Below are 21,237 nucleotides of genomic sequence, written 5' to 3' on the forward strand. Positions count from 1 at the left end.
GCTGAGCAAGTTTATCCTTGGCATGGCAATTGGTCTTCCAAGTTTATGCTTGGCACAGCAAAGCTGTTTCTTCCCCCAGTCTTGCTGTCAAGAAAGTTCTTCAGGGATTGGAGAAACTTCAGCTAATGATTATTTTCATGGATCAGGGACTTGATAAATGGGGTGGTGACATCACTGCTTTAAGATGATGGGTTAGCCCAGGAGCCCACACTCGAGTTGTCGACATATTGAGCAAAAATGTCTTTATGAAAACATGAAAGTCTTCTAATTGTGGGGTCAGGTGTGTTATGCAATCAAGGACCACAGACCCAAAGAAAAAAGGATTAAAAGCATCTTGTAGTGTATGGGAATCCCAGACAGTTAATGGCCTAATTTTTGTGGGGCGGTCTGCTAATGACCCAGAAAATGATGTGCATCATTTTAGAGGGCTGGGGCTCTCCTAATGATATTCCGAAGCAATTGACACAAGGTTTAACTTAAATGCAATTAAGCATTTAAGGGAATAAATTAAGGGCCTATCAAATAAAATACAGGATATTTCAAAGGCACTTGCTCTTAGTATGAAGTCTGTGGATGATGTTAAAGCCCTACAAAAAGTGATGCTGGATGCACCTTCACATGGTAGATTGGGAGGACGATAGCAGATGATGTAATGTGATGGTCCAGAATCCTTGGAAGACACTTAGTCAGTTTGGTTCTTTGTCAATGGGCTGAATAGCCTATTCCCAGGTTTGCATCTCAGCTGCAGGATGTGGAGACAATGCACAAAGCACCCTGTCCAAAGCTGTCTCAAGAGCATAAACTTCAGATGTTGAGAATGGGGGGAATTCAAACCCTTTAACTGAGCAATTTTGAGACTCTGTTGTAAGTTGGAACATCCCTTTAACACAACAAGGCAATGCAGCATTGATAGGAGGAGGCGCAAACAATAACGGTACACCTGAGGCAACATGCTACTTTAGGAGGGGAAAACAGGCTGAATAGTATACCTACGGGGCTGCCCTCCAAGAAGAGAATGGCTGGGGTGGCTATTTTGCTTCTCCCCTGCACAGCATTTGCTGCTTGAAGTGGCTGCCTCCCTTTGCCTAATGGTAGGACTGATCCTGCAGGTGTTGCCCACATACGGTATTTGGAAATCCTCCTTTTTAGCATTGTGCAGTACAAACAGATTTTAAATAGGATTGTGATTTTCAGTATACAGTGGTACCTCGGTTTACGAACTTAATCCATTGCAGAAGTCTGTTCTTAAACCAAAACCGTTCTTAAACTGAGGCGTGCTTTCCCTAATGAGGCCTCCCGCCGCCAGTGCCCTTCAACCATTCAGAGTCCATTCTTAGAGCGAGGTAAAGTTCGCAAACCAGGACACTACTTCTGGTTTTGCGGAGTTCGTAAACCAAATAGTTCGTAAACAGGGCTGTTCTTAAACCGAGGTACCACTGTACTGATTTTGAACTCAGTGCATTGGGGATTGGAAGCAATAATGTGTGGCTTCCCTGGTAAATGGGTAGAGTACCCAGAGTACATGTAGAGGAACCAGCCTCATTTGGAGTGTTGCTTGGCTTGGCCATTCACGTCTTAATTTCCTCCTGCACTTTTTCAGTTTGCGCAGGGTGTGGTCACGCTTGACCTCTTAACATCCCTTGCACACAATTATCCTGCTGCTGGCAGGTCATGTTGGCTACATGCAATGATGGTCTTGAGGGCCTCCATTTTCAAAACAGCCAAGGGTGCTTCTAGGAGTTGGACATCTTAGTAAGGAGATGAAACATGTAGGTTGGCCTGTGGTGGGAGAAGGCTACAGCCCATTTCCCATCCAGGTGCAAATATAATGGGCCGTGGGATTGCCATGTGTGCCTCTGTAATTAGGGTAATGTGATACTTAGAGGGCTGGATGCAATGCTTGCAGAAGAGATTCTTTCCATTGGAAAGAAGATTGAATGTTGGTGGTGGTAATGAGCTTGAAAAATATGACCGCAGCTGGAACTGACAGGAGAATTTGGTCCCTAGCGTGAGGCATTTAGAGAAAGCCTCAGCAGATGGTTCAAGAAATGACCTCGTCATTAACTTGTTCATTAACTTGTCCATTAACTTGTTCTCAGCCACTCTCAAATCTGATCTCTTAGACCTTGAGGTGTATGCCATCAAATGCCAGTAGTGCCCTTCAGCTCTCTATATTGGACAAACAGGCCAAACCCTACGCCAAAGCATAAATGGACATAAATCTGACATCAGGAATCACAAGACAGAGAAGCCAGTAGGAGAACACTTCAATCTCCTAGGACATTCAATACAGGATCTCAAAGCAGCTGTCTTATTACAAAAGAATTTCAGAAATAGACTTGAAATAGAAGTTGCTGAATTACAACTTATTACTAAACTGAAAACTATGGAGAGACCTGGTCTGAATAGAGATATTGCATTCTTGTCTCATTAAATATGCTAAAGTTATATTTTTGGTCATCTGCACACTATCCCTTGCTTTTATCAACAGATTTACTATACCCATTGAGTCAATCACCCATCTCTTACTACCCTTCTGAGAAAACCCCCACCCCATATATATAAGGGTCTGGTGACTTCTGTTTCAGGGTACAGTGGTACCTTGGGTTACAGACGCTTCAGGTTACAGACTCCGCTAACCCAGAAATATTACCTTGGGTTAAGACTTTTGCTTCAGGATGAGAACAGAAATTGTGCTACGGCGGCGCGGCGGCAGCAGGAGGCCCCATTAGCAAAAGTGGTGGCTTCAGGTTAAGAACAGTTTCAGGTTAAGAACGGACCTCCAGAACGAATTAAGTACTTAACCCGAGGTACCACTGTATCTGAAGAAGTGTGCATGCACATGAAAGCTTATACCCAGAACAAACTTAGTTGGTCTCTAAGGTGCTACTGGACATTTTTTAAGTTTATTTCAACTGTGTCAGACCAACACAGCTACCTACCAGAACCTTGAGCTCAGATATCGATAAAAAGTAGATCATGGCACACATAGGAGTCAACTCCTCGGGGCTGAGGTCGCTTGCCCCCATAAAATATTTGAGGGGGCCAGCCCAACCCCCCAAAGTTGATGGGCAATGCATTCCTTGGAGGCTGGATCTGCTGCTTCCATATCCTGCTGCCTGAGGCAATTTGCCTCATGGGTGGACCAGCCTTGACCCATTCAGGTGTTTATCTGCTTCATTCCATTTTGTCCCTACCTGTTTTGCACCTCACCCCCCCCCCCAACCAGTCAGCATTCTGTGACCTCTGACCAATTTTAGCCCTTGTTTTGACAACTTCCCCCCATTTTAAAAAGAAACATTTTATTATATCCACACATATATATATTGTACTTCTATATATATATATATATGTATTGTGTTTGTGTGTATATATGTATATGTATGTATGTGTGTGTGTACAGTATATATATATATATATATGCTTTCGTAGATTTTCACGGGTACAGGAATGCAGGTTTTGGTGTCCTCGGGTGTCTTCCCGTGTAAAAGTTGGGATGACGAGTGAGACCTCGTCGAAACGTCGCCTAGACACCCCAACTTTTACACGGGAAGACACCCGAGGACACCAAAACCTGCATATATATATATATACACACACACACTATATATATATATATATATATATATATATATATATATATATATATATATTGTACTTCTCCAATCCACATGATTCCACCAAGCCTGCCTTTTGTGCATTGAACTGAGTGAGTTTGTAGATGCTGATATCCCTACAAGGGACAGTCTGCGCTATGTCATCCTCTTGCACCATCTCATCCAGGTCATTCCACTTGCTTAGCTATAGGAAGAATTGGTTTCCCACACATGCAGTTGGCATAACCTGGCAGGGAGTCAGAGGGGAACTTGCATTCCATTCTTCTCTGTTGCCTTCCTGGGTAATGTTACAACAGGTTCACCGAGTTCACGGCTCCCTGGCAGCTGGCCCTGCTATTTATAAGCTCCTGAAGAGGAGGTTGAAGGAGGGTAAGGGGTGATGAGGTGTTTAATAGACACAAAACAAAACAAAGCAGTGCATACCCCACTGTGCAAAACTTACACCTGTCATTTCTGAACATGAATTGGGGGAGGCAGGAGGATGATGATAGTGCAGCAAACTGCAACTGAGATGATACCTTCTCTCCCCCTCCTTTTCTTACTTTCTTTACTTTTTAAAAACAAACAAACATGCACATTAAATAATTCTTCCAGACAAATTAGGTAAGGGAAGGCTGGAAAATTACTTTTCAAATGATGTCTCTCTTCAGTCACTCAGCAGTGGTGTAGTTCATTAATGTTAGATTCTGGATGTAATAGTCTCAACATGGTGATGGGAGTGCCTTCAGATCATGAGTGGAAGATGTTTCTCAGACCAAGGGCCACATTTTATTCTGAACAACCTTTCAGGGACCACATGTCAGTGAGGGGCACAGAAAGAAGCAAAAGTGGGCAGAGCAATAATTGTGAATTTTACCAGAAGGCTAATTTCTACACAGATTCACACACCTCTCATTGTCCCCCAACCAGGCAAGAAATAGGCATTGTTCAGCCAGAAAAAAAAAAACATTTGAGGAGGGGGTGAAATAGGGTTGGTGACTTGGAGGGAAGAATCCAAACAAAAGAGGCAAATTTTTGTTTTCTTAATGGGCAGCCAGACCCCCAAATGGGAAGGTCAAAAAAAGCATTTGGACAATTGAAAAATTCAAAACTTTTAAAAACTGCATTACCTTGTGATGTAAAAAGTGACTGATAATAGTGTGAAAAGTATATTAAGTAGTCCAGGTTCCCCTAGACCCCAGACCCAGATCAAGCAGACCCATTTCTCCTCCCCCTGCCAAAAATACTCCCCACAGATTCCACAACTATTGTCCACTGAGCATTCACCAGTGTTTCTAAGGAAATACAGTCATACTTCAGGTTACGTTTGCTTCATGTTACGTTCTTTCAGGTTACGTCCCGCGGCGACGCAGAAGTACCAGAAAGGGTTACTTCCGGGTTTCGCCACTCGCACATGCGCAGAAGCGCTAAATGACATCACGTGCATGCGCAGAAGCAGCGAATCGCAACCTACATGTGCGCAGATATATTGCTGTGGGTCACGCTCTTTTCATGTTGCGAACGGCCTTCCGGAACAGATCTCGTTCACAACCAGAGGTACCACTGTACAACTCTTTTCTACAAGTAAAGGTAAAGGTGCCCCTGACTGTTAGTCCAGTTGCAGACGACTCTGCAGCTGTGGCGCTCATCTCGCTTTACTGGCTGCGGGAACTGGTGTACAGCTTTCCAGGTCATTGGCCAGCATGACTAAGCCGCTTCTGGCAAACCAGAGCAGCGCATGGAAACACCATTTACCTTCCTGCCAGAGCGGTACCTATTTATCTACTTGCACTTTGACGTGCATTCGAACTGCTAGGTTGGCAGGAGCAGGGACCGAGCAACAGGAGCTCACCCCGTCACGGGGATTTGAACCACCGACCTTCTGATCGGCAAGCCCTAGGCTCTGTGGTTTAGCCCACAAATTTTCAGTTCTGAGAGTTCTCTCCCAAATCTACATAGGCTTCTAAATGCCATGGAATTTGGCTCTAACCAAAGTACCATGTCTGCACATGCAAGAGAAGTGCACAGGTGTGTTGCAGCAGAACATAATCCTAATAAACTATTTTGGTTTGCATATTGTAAAACTAAATATTGTAATAGCTGTCTTGTGAAAGCTATAGCCTAAAAGGGCAACCTTAATACATAAAAGAAAAACAGGGAACCTGTGAAGAAGATAAAGTGAGCAGAAGGACCAGCTCTACCATGGGGCAAAAGGAGGCAAATACCTCAAGCAGCAGATGTTGAGGACAGCCAGGGTAGCCCCATGGCTGCTCAGTCTAAGCTCCCAGCTCCCTAACCTGGCATGCTGTCTCAGGTGCAGCAAAGTTATCCATCTCTCTCACTAGCACCTAAGTAAGAGTCAACTGCTGGTTCATTTGGCTTCCGTTTCCAGAATGGAGAGTGGCCGCTATCTTGCCACCCTTGCATTGCAGGGGGTTGGACTAGATGACCCTTGGTAGCCCCTTCCAGCTCTACAATTCTATGGTTTTTTTGTCCTTTCCCTCAAGCAGCAGGATGGGGGGGGGGGCTGGGGGAGACAGCCTTGAGCTTGTTGGTGGGAAAGGCAGGATATAAATGTGATAATGATTATGAAGTTTATTGTTATTCTCCCTCTACTCCCATCATAATCGTGGGGGCTATTTACTGGACCAGTATTAAATCACCTGTTACCTCAATCCTTCTTCAGTTCAGATCTAATGCATATACAGTACAAGTCAAGGTACCCTTTGATAAATAGAGGGGTTCTGAGCTCGGAAACTATACAAAAGGGGGCGAGCAGCTTCTCCCTTCCAGTTTGGATTGCTACTCTCCGCACTCTCCCTCCCCCCCACTCCTGTTGCGACAGGTAGAAATTAATCGGGTGTAGCCTTCTTCGCACGGATAATCAGGGCGCGCGAAGAGCTTGCTTATGATTCCAGCCTGCCATGCAGCTGTTAACGGAACAGGTGTCTTTGATAGAGGGAGAAAGGAAAAAGTCAGTTTGGTGCAGAGAGACAGACAGCCCTAGCTTCATCGTCCAGGAAAGTCCAGCTGCCTCTAGGATCCGGAGAGCTTCCCCCCCACCGGACAGTGCCTGGGGCGGGGTCAAAGGGGTGGGATCTGGGGCTGGGAGGGACACGCGGGGCCGCTGCTTTGCAAACTTTGCAGAGTCTAGCCAGGTCCGATAGTCCCGGGTGCGCTATTCCTCCTCCTCCACCTTTCCAAAGCTTTGCAGAGCCAGTAGCTGCCGCAGATATCGGTGCGCTCTCGGAGACAGACATCCAGCCGACGGGCGCCTTCTTCCTAATCCTGTTCGCGTCTGCAGACGGTTTCTCACCCGTGCCAAAGCAGTTCGTGGGGATGTCGGCCGCAGATGAGGACGGCTTCCTGCTCCGTCCTTTCAAGCTGATAGCCCTGCTGTGCGCCTTCATCGCTCTCGCCCTAGACGTGGCCGCCCTTCTGAGCCCTGCCTGGGTCACGTCGGAGCGCTACTCCCGCTCCCTCTGGGTGTCTTGTATGCAAGCCCGGGATGATGTTTGGGAGTGCAGCTCCACCCTCCAGACTGGTAAGGGGCCCCCGGGGAGAGTTAGAAATGCTGGAAACATGCACGAGGAGTCGGGCAGCAAAGAGACTTGGTTGCGCCTGGGAAAAGACGGGGGGGGGGGGGCGGGCGGGCAAAGTATTGCTATACAGTATTTATTCTTTAGGCATTTTCCAAAATCGAAATCCTGCCTCATCCCACCAAATGGGAATTTAATGGCATCAGCTCCTGAGAACTAGAATATACTTTTATCAACTGCATGGAGTGTTATCTTGAAGAATACTAAGGCAGAAGATGCTGAGTTGAGCGGACCAGTGGTCTGACTTGGTGTAAGGCAGCTTTCTGCATTGAACAGATGGAGAACATGCCCCGCCGCCGCCGCCGCCCTGCTCCCTGATACTGTTGGACTACAAGTCCCAGCCAGCATAGTCAGGGAGAATGGGAATTGTGTTCCAGCAGCATCTAAAAGGTCATATATATGCACAACATCCAGCAGGCCAGGGTGTTGGGGGTGGGTTAGTGTGATCTCAGGCACCTGCTGTCTTCAGCACAGTGGTACAGCATCCAACTTGAAAGCAGAGCACCCCAAGTTTATTCAGTCAGTGTGGACAGTACTGAGCAAGATTGACCAATGGTCCGGGTTGGTGTAAGGCAGATTCCTATGTGCCTACATGTGTGGGTTTGTTTGTGTGTATTTTAAGACTTGCAATCTTCTCCAGCCACACTCCATATGCATGCATAAAACATAAGCAGTGGAGTCAGAGGCCAGTGCTACCATTAGGCTGTGTGAGGCAATCTCTTCAATCGACAGATGTTGGGTGTGGGTGTGTTCTCTTCTGTTGGAGACCAGAGCTGTGCCACCAGCAAAGAAAGTTGTTGAGCAGGTCAGATGTTAAATCAAAGAGGGATGAGGGTCTGTAAGGGGGGGAAAGGAAGCTAGCTTGGTATTGAAGCCATCTGGACAACAAACTATTTTGTTGTGTAGCCTTAGAAGGCCAGCAGCTGTATCAAGGTTGTCATAAAGAAGGTTTGTGCACCACTGAGAGTGAGAGTGTGATCCTAAATGTGACTAACTCAGAAGTAAGCACACAAGACTTACCCCTTGGGTAAGTGTACTGTACATGGGATTGCAGCCGAAATACAGTACAGTCATACCTCGGGTTGAAGACGCTTCAAGTTGAGCGCGTTCGAGTTGCGCTTCTCGGCAACCCGGAAGTAACGGAGCGCGTTACTTCTGGGTTTCGCCGCTTGCGCATGTGCAGATGCTCAAAATGACGCCACGTGCATGCGCAGAAGCAGTGAAAAGCGGTGCGCCTGTGTGCAGACGTGCCATCGCTACTTACGTTTACTTCTAGATGCGAACAGGGCTCCAGAACGGATCCCGTTCGTACCACTGTATATATAAAATAATTGCAGTGACCATTCCTGAAGCAGCATTGATTTTGACATACTGGTAAAGTAAGTCATAATGGTAACATGCTCATGGTGGTATCAGGGTGGTCACATTCAATTCTGCTTTCGGTACTGTGTGTGCTAGCAGAAGTTTTTGGGTGAACATACTGCTTTGTCAGTGCATATCACATAGCTTCCTGCTGAAATCCTGTAACTTTTCATACCATAAATGGTTTTTTTCTTTTTTGGGGGGGCAGGTAATTGGCCTGCTCTCCTTCAGTCATGGTGCAAGTTGCCCTTGCAGATGGCAGTAGTGCAGAAACAGTGAGGAAGCATCACAAGATCATTAATAAAGTGGAACTAAATGTAGTATTACTGCGCCAGTGACATGTTATAGAATACACCCTCCCCAAAAAAAACCCAGTCTGGAAAGGCCCTAAGTTCAGATGAAGCTGTAGGATTTTGGGCTGTGTATGCGTTAGTACATAGGTTCACTCAGCAGAAGGGTTTGGGTTAAAAGGAGGACTTCCCTGGTGTAAGTAAATCTGGTTTGCCAAGACTGTAAAGAAGTTCCCATCGCAGCAGTGTCCAGGGATTTTGACTTCTGGCAGCTGTAACTTGTTAGGACTGTATTCTTGGCTCTTTGGGGCATGGCCACTTGTTCTGTTGCAAATGTCTTACTTCTGTTTTTCTATTAAAAAAAATATTTCCAGGAAAGCAGGGATCTTGGAATAACTGTTTATTTTTAAAAGCAGCCTGTACACACCCACTTTTTTTCTCTCTCCTTCATCACCATTGTAAGGTAGGCTGTGCAGAAATAGAGTGACTGTCCAAAGGTTACCAAGGGAATAGAGATTTGAACCTGGGTTCCACTACACAGCCTGAGTTATTGGAGGCTGCAATAAAGAGCGCTCTGGTATCACATCCAAGTCAACCTCCATTGGGAGCTGGCCTGCCAGCTAATGAATCTTCTGAAATTTGCAAGCGGGCCTCAAGGGGAGCCCCAGGTACATACATGACAGTAGCCTAGCTTCCAGTTAGGGAGGCATGAATGGTGGTCGGTAAGGCAGTAGATTTCCTAGAAAGGGTTGTGGCCTTTTCACTAGGTGAAAGGGGTGGAAGTGAGACCTGCTTGCTGCCTCAGTGTAAGTTTCATAGAATCATAGAATCATGGAGTTGTAATAGACCACAAGGGCCATCGAGTCCAACCCCCTGCCAAGCAGGAAACACCATCAGAGCACTCCTGACATATGGTTGTCAAGCCTCTGCTTAAAGACCTCCAAAGAAGGAGACTCCACCACACTCCTTGGCAGCAAATTCCACTGTCGAACAGCTCTTACTGTCAGGAAGTTCTTCCTAATGTTTAGGTGGAATCTTCTTTCTTGTAGTTTGGATCCATTGCTCCGTGTCCGCTTCTCTGGAGCAGCAGAAAACAACCTTTCTCCCTCCTCTATATGACATCCTTTTATATATTTGAACATGGCTATCATATCACCCCTTAACCTCCTCTTCTCCAGGCTAAACATGCCTAGCTCCCTTAGCCATTCCTCATAAGGCATCAAGGTACAGTGAATACCTGAAGGTTAAGTGTGAGCCTCTTAATTTTTTTCAGATTCTCTTAAAGTAGCTTGCTGCTACCACCTTCTCCCTAGTTTATAGCACGGGGCTTACCACCTAATGGCACAACAGGGCCAATTACCTATTGAACAAGCGCTGTCATTTGCTTTTCCTCTATTGTTTTGGCAGTAGAGCCAGAGACACAATAATCAGAAATGCGACAGGTGCTGGGGGAGGCAGCTGGGGAACTCCTTGCAAAGGCATGTTTCTTTTCTTTTCGCAGCAATTCAAGCCTGCAAATTGGAAATGGCTGCGGGGGGGTGGGTAGGTGGGGAGGAGGAGAGAAGTGTTTGACATTTGTCTTGGGTGTGAAGGCTCTTTAGTCTTCGCAAGGAGAGTAACAGATGTGTGGCATTTGCTATCCAGGCTGCGCTCTGGAGCTCAAACCTGTGATTTATTGTCAGGCTCTTCTGCTGACCACCTGCTTACTGGCTAGAGTCCTTCACTGTCTTCTGCTCTCCCCTGCTCAGCTTGAGGAGTAGGCGACTTCATAGAAGAGGGGTTTGGGGGAACTCAGATTGTGAGTCCCCATGAAGGAAGGGTGGATGAGGTGATAGAGAGGTCAGTTGCCCTTGCCTTAGATGAAGCGTGATCCCCAGATTCCACAGCGTTCAGTTTGAAAAGAGAGCTTTTAGCATTTGTAGGACCTGTGATACGAGGCAAAATGTGCAGGCACTTTTCTTTTGTTCTATGAGAAACCTGCATGCTCCCACTTTTCAGTTGCATGTGTTTGTTTATTTGTAGCTTTTAACTACCCTGCCCTCCGCCAGAAAAATAATAATCCTGCAGACACCCATAACCCTACACACCCATCCAAATTTGCAGCAGTTAGGTCCATTTTTGTTCCATGTAGAGATTCTTCAATTCAAGCTTCTATAGTAAAAAAAAAGTCTGCTTTTTCTCTGCTGCAAGTTAGAACTGGGAAACCGACTTTTCCAGTCTTCTCCTGAGACAAAAAGCAGCTTGAGAAAGAGAGCAAGGGCTGACAGCTGAGGGTGCTGGTGGAGCTGGAACAGTGAAGGTATTCAGTAGGGATGTAGCACTTGTCTGGGGAACCTGCAGCCCTGCAGATGTTGCTGAAAACAGCTGTCATCTCTGGCCTTTGGCCATGCTTGCAGGGGCTGACGAGTTGTTGCTGAGGCACATCTGGAAGGCTGAATGGCCCCCCACGCCTGATTCAGGTTTGAGAATTCCCCTGTAGCTACTGTACTTGAATTCAAATCCCACAGATGGGTTAAGCCCAAATGCCTAGATCAAATCATGATTCCCTGTGCTTGGTTCCTTGTCCCTACAGCAGGCCTTCAGCAAAACAAATAAAAATTTCACTTTATTTTTAAATCTAGCATTTCCACCCATCTCCGATGAGAAAGCTCCTCCCTCTCCCTCTGGCATCCAAAGTGTAGCTGCCTTTCCCATGGAGGCAAAGGCCACCCTGCTCTCTAAACCACTTCTGGCATAGTGAAAATTGTTCTGTTTATCCGGAAAGCTCTTCTGTGGATCTTGGATCAGTTAGGGCCTGATGCATGCGGGGATGCCTCACAGGTGGCGGCGGAACCTCTGAGTCCTCCCAGCTGTGCCAGGAACAGGATGGTGAGCAGTGGTGACTCAGTTGCTCTGTATGGTTCTGTTTTTGTTTTTCTAAGTCCTGGGCTGACAGTTCCTAAGAGCTGCAGTCCTACTAGAAACACATACTGGAGCATGCTCAGTAAGTCTGGTTCGAAATTGAGGTGTTTGTGGTGGTGAAAGGAGTGCAGGGGATGTCACGTAAACATTGAAGCAGCTGTCAATTGCCTTCCTTGGGTTGCATCCACACCATCCATTAAAGCAGAGGTAGGCAACCTAAGGCCTGGGGGCCGGATGCGGCCCAATTGCCTTCTCAATCCAACCTGCGGACAGTCCAGGAATCAGTGTGTTTTTACAGGAGTAGAATGTGTCCTTTTATTTAAAATGCATCTCTGGGTTATTTGTGGGGCATAGGAATTCGTTCATTATTATTTTTTCCAAAATATAGTCCAGTACCCCACATGGTCTGAGGAACAGTGGACCAGCCCACGGCTGAAAAAGGTTGCTGACCCCTGCATTAAAGCTTTCCCCAAAGAACAATGAGAGCTGTAGTTTTACCCCTCACAGAGTTGCAGTTCCCTGTGCCCTTACCACACTGCAGTCCCCTTTGGGGATTCTTTGGGAGAAGTCATATGCTTTAAACGGATGGTGTGGATGTGACCATAGTTGCAAAGGCTGTCTTGTCTGCTGATAGCCTCGTAGTGTGTCCTGTCCAGCATCTCATTGTTGGGGAAGTGAATAGTTTGACATTCTTAGCATCTGCAGGAAGTAGTCATAGGAACCCTGACAGCAGCTGGGTTTGCTTGCCACACTTTGAACAATACAATACACATCAGCATGTAAAGGGGCGGGGGAGGACGTAAGACAGTTGCCCACCCCCTTTCCGCCACAAGACCAGGATGTCTAGACTCTAGAGCAGCTCCCCCAGCCTGGTGCTCCCCAGGTCAGTACTGGATTATCCAGTAGGCAGAGTAAGCATGTACTTATAGTGTACCATTCTTCGCAAGTGTCCTGGAAAAACCAGAACATCCCATTTTTCTCCATGAGAGCACAGTGGCCATTTGGGGTGCCATGATCTCACCCTGAAAAAGTGCTTTATTGAGGCTGTGATCTCGTGTGCAGGGACGGATTTAGGTTTGATGAGGCCCTAAGCTACTGAAGGTAATGGGGCCCTTTATATGTCCAGCTGTCCTTTGTCAACAACAAATTGTCGCTGTTTTTTGTGCTGAATATAAGCTATATGGTAATTTATGGACCTAATAGGTATCAAAATCCATTTGCACATAACAAAATATGTATTTTATCAAAGTAATTGTTGAACTGAAATACAATTAAGAAGTATATTAATAGTGAAATAATTATAAAGCTCTAATTTATACTGATTTTTTATTCATAACAAACTTAATAATGCAAACACTTTTTTTCCTTTAAATTTTTTTTGGGCCCCGAGAGAGTGGGGCCCTAAGCTATAGCTTGTTTAGCTTATACTGTACATAAATATGGCACTGCTTGTGTGGATGCAAGATCATGGCCCCAGAAAAGCACATCTTTTGGGCTCCATGATCTCATGCAGGTCATGTGGCTTGCATGGGAGTATGGTCGGGAAGAAGGGCATCCCAGTTTGGGGCCTCAACATGTTGGAGGGCCTCTAAAGGTCTTAATCTGGCTCTGTTCTATAGATTGCTGGGACCACAACTCCCATCAGCCCCAGCCAGCATGGGTCAGGGGTCAGGGGTGATGGAAACTGTAGTTCAAAGCATCCAGGTTGAGGAAGGCTGCTCTAGAGTCACAGTTTATCGAACTGCACTCCTGTGCAGCTATTATTTTAAAAGCTGTGGAGAAGAGCTGGGCAGAAACGTTGTGGGAATTTAGCCGGGTCATCCTTCAAAGAGGAGGCCCCTTTCTCCTTGCCCCACAGATGTCCCTAAAGTTAAACAGACCTCTTGCTGCTGCATCTGACTTGGTCACAATTAACTGCTGATTAATAGGAACTGGGAACCAGTCCTTTGTTGTCACAATAGGCAGATAGTAAAAGGGCCTGTGATTCCAGATGATTCACTAGCTTATTTCTGTTGTTCCAACCTGGTTCAGAATCATTCCCATCCCAGGATATGCTTTATCCATGTGTCTGCTTAGAAAGCTGTTTTATCAACTCCCCCTTATGCTGCCTTTCCCTTGTCTTGTTGCTTACGCTGAAGATGTGCCATTAGACTATGGAAGAAAATTAAATATATTCCTGGTATAGGTGACTGATGCTGACTGAAGCTGCATGTATTGTTTGATTCCACTGACCTTTCCTGTGGTCTCTATAAATCATGCATGCATATACAAGCAGAAATAGGCAAAGTTCCTTAATTTGCATAATTTTGCATTTCTTACTGGGGAGGGCAGTAAGCAGCTGCGCAGGGTTCTGAAGACCTGCCCTCTGGGTCTTATTCAGTATGCCTCTGCACTCTGAGAATCAGCAGGTATTTGTCTGCATGCTTTCAATGTGGCTTCCATAGTCGCAAGGGCTAGGAATTTGGAGTTGTTTTACTTACTTAGTTTGTTTAAGTGGGATTCCCCGGAAGCTGAAGCCTATGCCTTATTTTTTCCTAATTCGTACATGCACAGCATCACACTGTGCTAGCTATGCAAGCTCACCTCCCGACAAATCATATAAATATATATTGCAAGGTGTGGTTGGTTTTATATATATATCCACACCTTGCAATCAAATGATTTTCAAAGTGCTTACAGATGACAGGTTGTAATAATATTTAAAAACCAATATTCACACACAGATATACTCCTCTCACTGGTGATGAATGGGGACAGAGTATGCTATCTCCATCACCACAGCAGTTCCAGAAAAATTGGTAGTTGAAGCAGAGTGGAGGGGAGGAGAGGGAGCTAGTATCCCGCAGCTACTGCTCCTTTATCTGTGAAGGATAGGGCCAATTTGGTCTTCCGCTTGCCAAGGGAGGCAGGGATATAGGAAACTCCCTTATATCAAGTCAATCTGCTGGTCTGTAGAACTCAGTATTGTCTGCACTGACTGCCCGCAATTCTCCAGGGTTTCAATAGCAGAAATTTCCATTTCTACCTGGAAATGCTGTGGACTGAACCCATGACCTTCTGCATACAAAGCATTTTGGGGGGAAACACAGTTCGATGGCAGAGGTTCAGGCCCAGGTTCAGTTCTGCAGCTTTGACATATTGGGAAGACCCTCCGCCCCAAACTCTGGAGAGCTGCTGCCAGTCAGTGTAGACAATACTGAGGTAGATGGTCCATTGATCTATGGCTCTGTCTGCTTGGTGTGGCAACCTCCCAGCAGCCAAAGGCCCAGAGTATGCTGCCCTTTCAGGCTCAGGGAAATAAGAACATAGAAGAATCTTGTTGGATGCTTGCTGGATGTTCACAGTAATATGCTCATAGAACTTTTAGAGTTGGAAGGGACCCTGAGGGTCATCTAGTCCAACCCCCTGCAATGCATGAATCTCGACTAGATAACACATGACAGATGGCCATCCAGCCTCTGCTTAAAAACCTCCAAGGAAGGAGAGACCACCACTTTTGGAGGGAGATTGCTCCAGTATTGGACAGCTCCTTCTGTCAGAAAGTTCTTCCTGATGTTTAGTCGCAGTCTCCTTTCTTGTAACTTGAAGCCATTGGTTTGAGGCCTACCCTCTGAAGCAGGAGAAAACAAGCTTGCCCCATGTTTTATGTGATTTTATGTCTAGTCCTGCCATTTGTTTGCAGATAGCAGCCAGCCAGATAGGTCTGGGAATCTTAGAAGCAGGGAAGGTGATGCCTCACTTATACCCCCTGCATTGAAGGTCTTTCAAAACCTAGTTTCTCCCCTTTTTTAAAGCTCTCATGGCCGATACTGGGATGGTCATAGAGGACCCCAGATGGTCAGAGACCTGAATGATCTATGTCCTCAATAAATACAAAATGGGGTGGGGGCCCTTGGGGATACTCTGCGTTAGGTTTGGAGGTGAGAAACACAACTTCACATTTCCATGACTAGACAAGTCTGTAGGCTCTGCCTTTCTCACTTTGTATCACAGGATAAATGATTTATGCATCAAGCAGGCAACTTGGCTGGAAATTCAGCTCTTATTTCTGTTAGAATAAGCATTCGTTCTCTCAGCTTCCAGTGATCAGGCTGTGAGTGCCAGTGATTACTCAGCCAAAGTAGAAGCACCTATGCAGAAGGGAGGAGCAGGATGCCTTGGCAGAGCTATAGAGTAAATGTCTATACACATGAATAGCCGAATTTGTATATCCAGCCAAGATGGAGCCAGAGTCTGTGCAACTTATTGGCTGATGGGAAGCTGTGTTCAGCAACTGGGTTGGGTAAGTGGATTCTCAAGGACTGATTGCTACACTTCTGCAGAAACAATAGAGCCCTAAAAATTAGTAAGGTGCATAAGTTAGACCTTAAGGCAGGCTTCCTCAAACTAAGCCCTTCAGATGTTTTTGGCCTACAACTCCCATGATCCCTAGCTGGTCAGGGATGATGGGAATTGTAGTCTCAAAACATCTGGAGGGCCGAGTTTGAGGAAGCCTGCCTTATGGTGCCACTGTATTGGGGTTTTTTTTGCTGAGACAGGCCCCATCTATACATTTAAACCAATCTCACACAATTTTATAAACAATCCAAAGAACCCTGGGAACTGGTTTTTTAAGAGTGCCAAGACCGCTATTCCGCTTGCACAGCCAGAATTTCCAGCATCGTTTAACAATCCATCCCTCTTCCTTGGGGATTTTTGCTTTGTGGGCTCTAAAACAGAGATGGGGAACTTCAGGCCCAGGGGTCAATGGCAGCCCACCTACCCTCTTGGCCCTCAAGATTCTTTCCAGGCCACACACACCTCATCAGCCCTGCCCTGCATCCTCCTTTTTAACAATTTTATTATAAACTCCTCAAGCGTTTTAGCATAGCTAGAATGTGTCCTTGAACACTGACCATGCCTTTTGCTTGCTGGAATGGAGGACAGCGTGGGGTTTGTGTTTGTGTGTAGAAACCAGCCTACCACACAAAGGCAAAATTCACATTTATTGTATTCCTCTGCTCACTTCCACCCTGGCCTCACCCACCAAAGGCATGTGGCCCTCGGAAAGTGTCCCAGGCGGAAATGTGGTCCTTGAGCTGACAAACTGTGATCTAAAACAGCATATGTGTATGTCACTAGGTTTCTTGGTGACTAAACAAGACCCTCATATCTGTTGATAGTGCTTTGAGAGTCTTTTTCACAGTTGTTCCTTATCCCACCCCTTTCCCTTCCTACAGACTGGCAAATAGCTGCTTTGGTGTTAATCCTGACGGCAGCCACCATTACTCTGCTGTCATTCCTCCTGTCTCTGACTTCCTTCTGCCTGGGGATCTATAAGCGCTATTACCGGGTTGTTGCCATCCTCCTTTTTGCTGCTGGTACGTATCTTTAACCTCTGCTTCTGTAACATCAGTTCCTTTCTATACTGCTTTTATTTATTTATTTGAAATGTATTTATATACCACTGTTCATAAAAATAAATAAAACCGGAGTGGTTTACAACAATTGTACATAAAACCACACAATAAAAACCAAATAGAAAAGTTAAAATCAGAAATTGGCTAAATATCAAGGCTCACTGCTTTTGCTGCTGGGCCAGGAGTGAAGTGGGAGCCATATATGTTATGCTTTGTTGCAATGTTCAAGCACAGTCATTATAGCTTAAATCCCCTCCCATTCACCCCATTTCTTTGCAATTGTGTATTTGCTTCTTTCAAAAAATACCTTACAAGTTCTTGATGGGCTTGCCTAATATGCCCTTTCAGATACCCAAGCAGCATCAACAATGGACCTGTAGGTAAGGCCTAGCTAATTGCCAATGGCTGTCCTTTCCATTTTTACTCCAGATGAACTTGGGCCAAATCTACAACAGGCATTTAAAGCCCTATCATGCCACTTTAAACTGCCTTGACTTCCCTAATAGAATCCTGGGGACTGTAGTTTGTTAAGGATGCTGAGAATAATTAGACAGCCCCTATTCCCTCACAAAGCTACATTTCCCAGAGTGGATTAACAATCACTCAATCCCTCTTCCTAGGGAACTCTGAGATTGGTAGCTCTGTTGGGGAAAAAGTTGTCAGCACCTTTAACAAGCTTATTGCTTATTATTATTTATTGACTTTATATCCTATCCTTCCTCCTCACAAAAGGAGCCATGGGTGGCTGTTCCCAGGATTCTTTGGGAAAGCAATGACTTTTAAAGAAGCATCATGATGCAGTCAAACCTTGGTTGTCGAATGATATCCATTCAGGAAACTCATCGGACGTTCGACTTCCGAAAAACATTTTGGTTTTTGGGAGCCAAAACGTTCCAGAACAGAGGTGTTTGGGGACCAATATTTGACATAATAATAATAATAATAATAATAATTATTATTATTATTTTATTTATATCCCGCCCTCCCCAGCCAAAGCTGGGCTCAGAGCGGCTAACAACAAGTAAAAATAGCACAGTGTACGTAAAATCACAGTCAATTAATTATAGAATCATAGAGTTGGAATAGACCACAAGGGCCATCGAGTCCAACCCCCTGCTAATACATGCTAAAATCAATTCGGGATCAAATTAATGGCAACCATTGGGCTAGAGTTCTATGTGGATTACAGAAGGAGAGAGGGGGTCAGACTGTGCTTGGCCAAAGGCCTGGTGGAACAGCTCTGTCTTGCAGGCCCTGCAGACAGATGTCACATCCTGGAGGGCCCTAGTCTCTTGTGACAGAGTGTTCCACCAGATCGGGGCCACAGCTGAAAAAGCCCTGGCTCTGGTCGAGGCCAGCCTAACCTTCCTGTGGCCTGGGATCTCCAAGATGTTTTTATTTGAAGACCATAAGGTCCTCCGTGGGACATACCAGGAGAGGTGGTCCTGTAGGTATGAGGATCCTAGGCCGTATAGGGCTTTAAAGGTTAATGGCCTTGTCTTAAATGTTGGTAAACACAGAAACAAGAATGTGGCAGACTTGGAGATCAGTTGTTCCTGATCTCCCCAGTGTTGCGAACAAGTCTCCATGGAACAAGTGTATTTTCCTTCTTTGGATTTCTAACAGACCTTTTTTCTTTGTTGGATTGGTCTAGTGGTTCTGCATGTCTGTGCCTTAATCCTCTACCCCATCAAATTCATCGACAGCAGCATGCTGAAGAGCTACCACGAGTTCAACTGGGGCTACGGCTTAGGCTGGGGATCTGCCGTCTTCATGCTGGGTGCTGCCATCCTTTACTGCTTACGCACAGATTTGTATGAAGATGCATACTATTGAGGCAGGCAGATGGAGCTGGACTGGATTATCAGACTGCTGGGACCAGACTGGTAGACAAGAGGAGAGAGATGAAATGGGGAAAGGAGTGGTGGATTGGCACACTTGGCCCTTCCAGATGTGCACCTCATCTTGGCAAGATGCTGGCAGACGCCTTGAAAAATGAAGATGCAGAGATCTTGAGTTGGACACCCTTCAAAGAATTAGAGGAACAAAAAACTATAAAAGAGCCATACTTCTCCACAGAATAACTAGCTTGAGATCTTTCGCTTGTTTCTATTATTCTATGCAGGAAACGTTGTCTTTATTTTTAAAGAGAACAACCCCCTGTGTTGAAGTAGAACTTGGTTGCCTTTATTTTGAGGTGCTTAGCACACACCCTTTCACGTGGTGCAGGAGACAGGTGGGGGAGCATAGGGTGAAGTCAACTGGATCTGTAAATGTATCAGTAGTAAATCCACTTGATCCTGGGAAACCAGAAGTGCACAGAGACTGGTTTGCTGGTGGTGATCTCGGTCCCTGCTCTGTGCAAAAAGTGTGTGGGTTTGTGTAGCTGCAGAGTTGAATAAACCAACCTATTAAAATGAGATTGCCATGGTGCATGTTTTTGTGTTGTATGTATGTGAAAGCTTTGAACAGCTCAGCATTCCTGGGGGGGAGTTGTGCAGAGAATGGAGTTGAAAAGGTCAGGGTTGGTGGGGAGGTATCAATGTAGATGGAAACAGTCACATCAGATTGATTGAAATCAGTAAGGAAACTCATGTTACTTGCACAATGGGTGAGAAACTGGGAAGGCAGCACCATTCAACTTCTTTGCCTCTTTGAGAAAACACACACAAATGGGACATAGGAAATGCTCCTATTGGCCCATCTAGCTCGCTTTGTCTACACTGGAGGTAGGCAACATAGTGACTCCAAATGTTTTGGACTACAATTCCTATCAGCGCCAGCAAGTATGGTCATTTGTTCAAGGATGAGGGGAGTTGTATTCCAAGGCATTTAGAGGACACCGTGTGGGCTGTGTCTCATCTACACTAACGTGGCACCTTAGGATTTCAAACGAGTGTTCCCTGCAGTGCTAGGGATTGAACCTGGGACTTTTTGTGTCCTAAGCAGATGCTCTACCCAGACTGACTTCTTCATAAATTGATATCACATGGCTTACTCTGTTAAAACAAATGAAACAACCTGAATGTAGAAGCCGAGATGATTTTTCAACAGCTAATGGAGAAAGACTAGATTTCACTTCAGCTGTTTTGTTTATAAAGGTAAATTCTTTATCACCTTGTTATACAAAGAATATAATGACCACAACAACAACAACAACAACAACAACAACAACAACAACAATTTAAAGTCAACAACTACAAAGGACTGTCAGCATAAAAATAACCCCAAGAGATGCCTGAAAGTTGAAAGTGATGGGCCTACTCAATCTCCGCTAGAAAAGTACCTTCCACTACGAGCCCAGCAACACTCAATGCCCAATTTCTGGTTTTGAGGCAAGCTGGGTCTCTGTAACCTGGGAAACAACTAACAACACTCCTCCGCGTGATTTCAGCTGGGATATAAGGACTCGGGTGGGGGGGCGGTCCTTAAGGTATCCTGGACTCAAGTTGCTCAGTGCTATCTCTGTTAACACAAAAACCTTCAACTTGGCCTGGTAACATGGTGAAAAGGTAAAAGGCCCGCATCCTCAGTGGACACTGACTAACTATTGGAAGGGGGGAACAGGAAGCCTCCAGGGAGGGAAGAACACAATGGAATATGTAGAAGAGGCCATGGCTGGCATTTTGAATAGGAGTACTCCATACTGCAACATTTTGTTGCAGGTCCCACTTCTCTCTACTAAAGGTAAAGTCCAGTGTTTTTCTAAATAAAGGCAAGGTATCTTCCTTCTTTGTCTCAGCACCTGGGAAACATTAGAATACAAATTAGTTATGGCCTCATTTACTTATTGCCAGATAAATGAATTCCCTCTCCCCGCCCCATCATGAAATCTGAGTGTGACAGGGTTTTAAACAACCATCCTAGTGTTTGGTGCATACGGAGCAGGTGTTAGAGTTGTAAAAACCACCACCCACCACCTTACTCATCTGAGTGTCCTCTAGATGTTTTGGACTGCAATTCCCATGATGAGTTGGTGCCAAGTGGGGCTGATGGGAGTTGTAGATATTGTAAAACATCTGCAAGGCACTAGGATGTGAAAATCTTCCAATAACCAATCAATCTACCTGCCTACCAAATTAACTTTTCT

General features: G+C 45.5%; 1 protein-coding gene across 1 annotated transcript; it reads left to right on the plus strand.

The window, feature by feature from the left end:
* The first annotated feature begins 6,722 nt into the window (after nucleotides 1-6,722).
* LOC114589297 (transmembrane protein 47-like) lies at nucleotides 6,723-19,569 on the plus strand. Its single transcript, XM_028715574.2, has 3 exons — nucleotides 6,723-7,140; nucleotides 16,968-17,108; nucleotides 18,802-19,569. The coding sequence occupies exons 1-3, from the start codon at nucleotides 6,936-6,938 to the stop codon at nucleotides 18,981-18,983; spliced, it is 528 nt and encodes a 175-aa protein (XP_028571407.1). The 5' UTR covers nucleotides 6,723-6,935; the 3' UTR covers nucleotides 18,984-19,569.
* The last annotated feature ends 1,668 nt before the right edge of the window (nucleotides 19,570-21,237 follow it).

Source organism: Podarcis muralis, chromosome Z (genome assembly GCF_964188315.1).
Source record: "Podarcis muralis chromosome Z, rPodMur119.hap1.1, whole genome shotgun sequence".
Taxonomy (NCBI): domain Eukaryota; kingdom Metazoa; phylum Chordata; class Lepidosauria; order Squamata; family Lacertidae; genus Podarcis; species Podarcis muralis.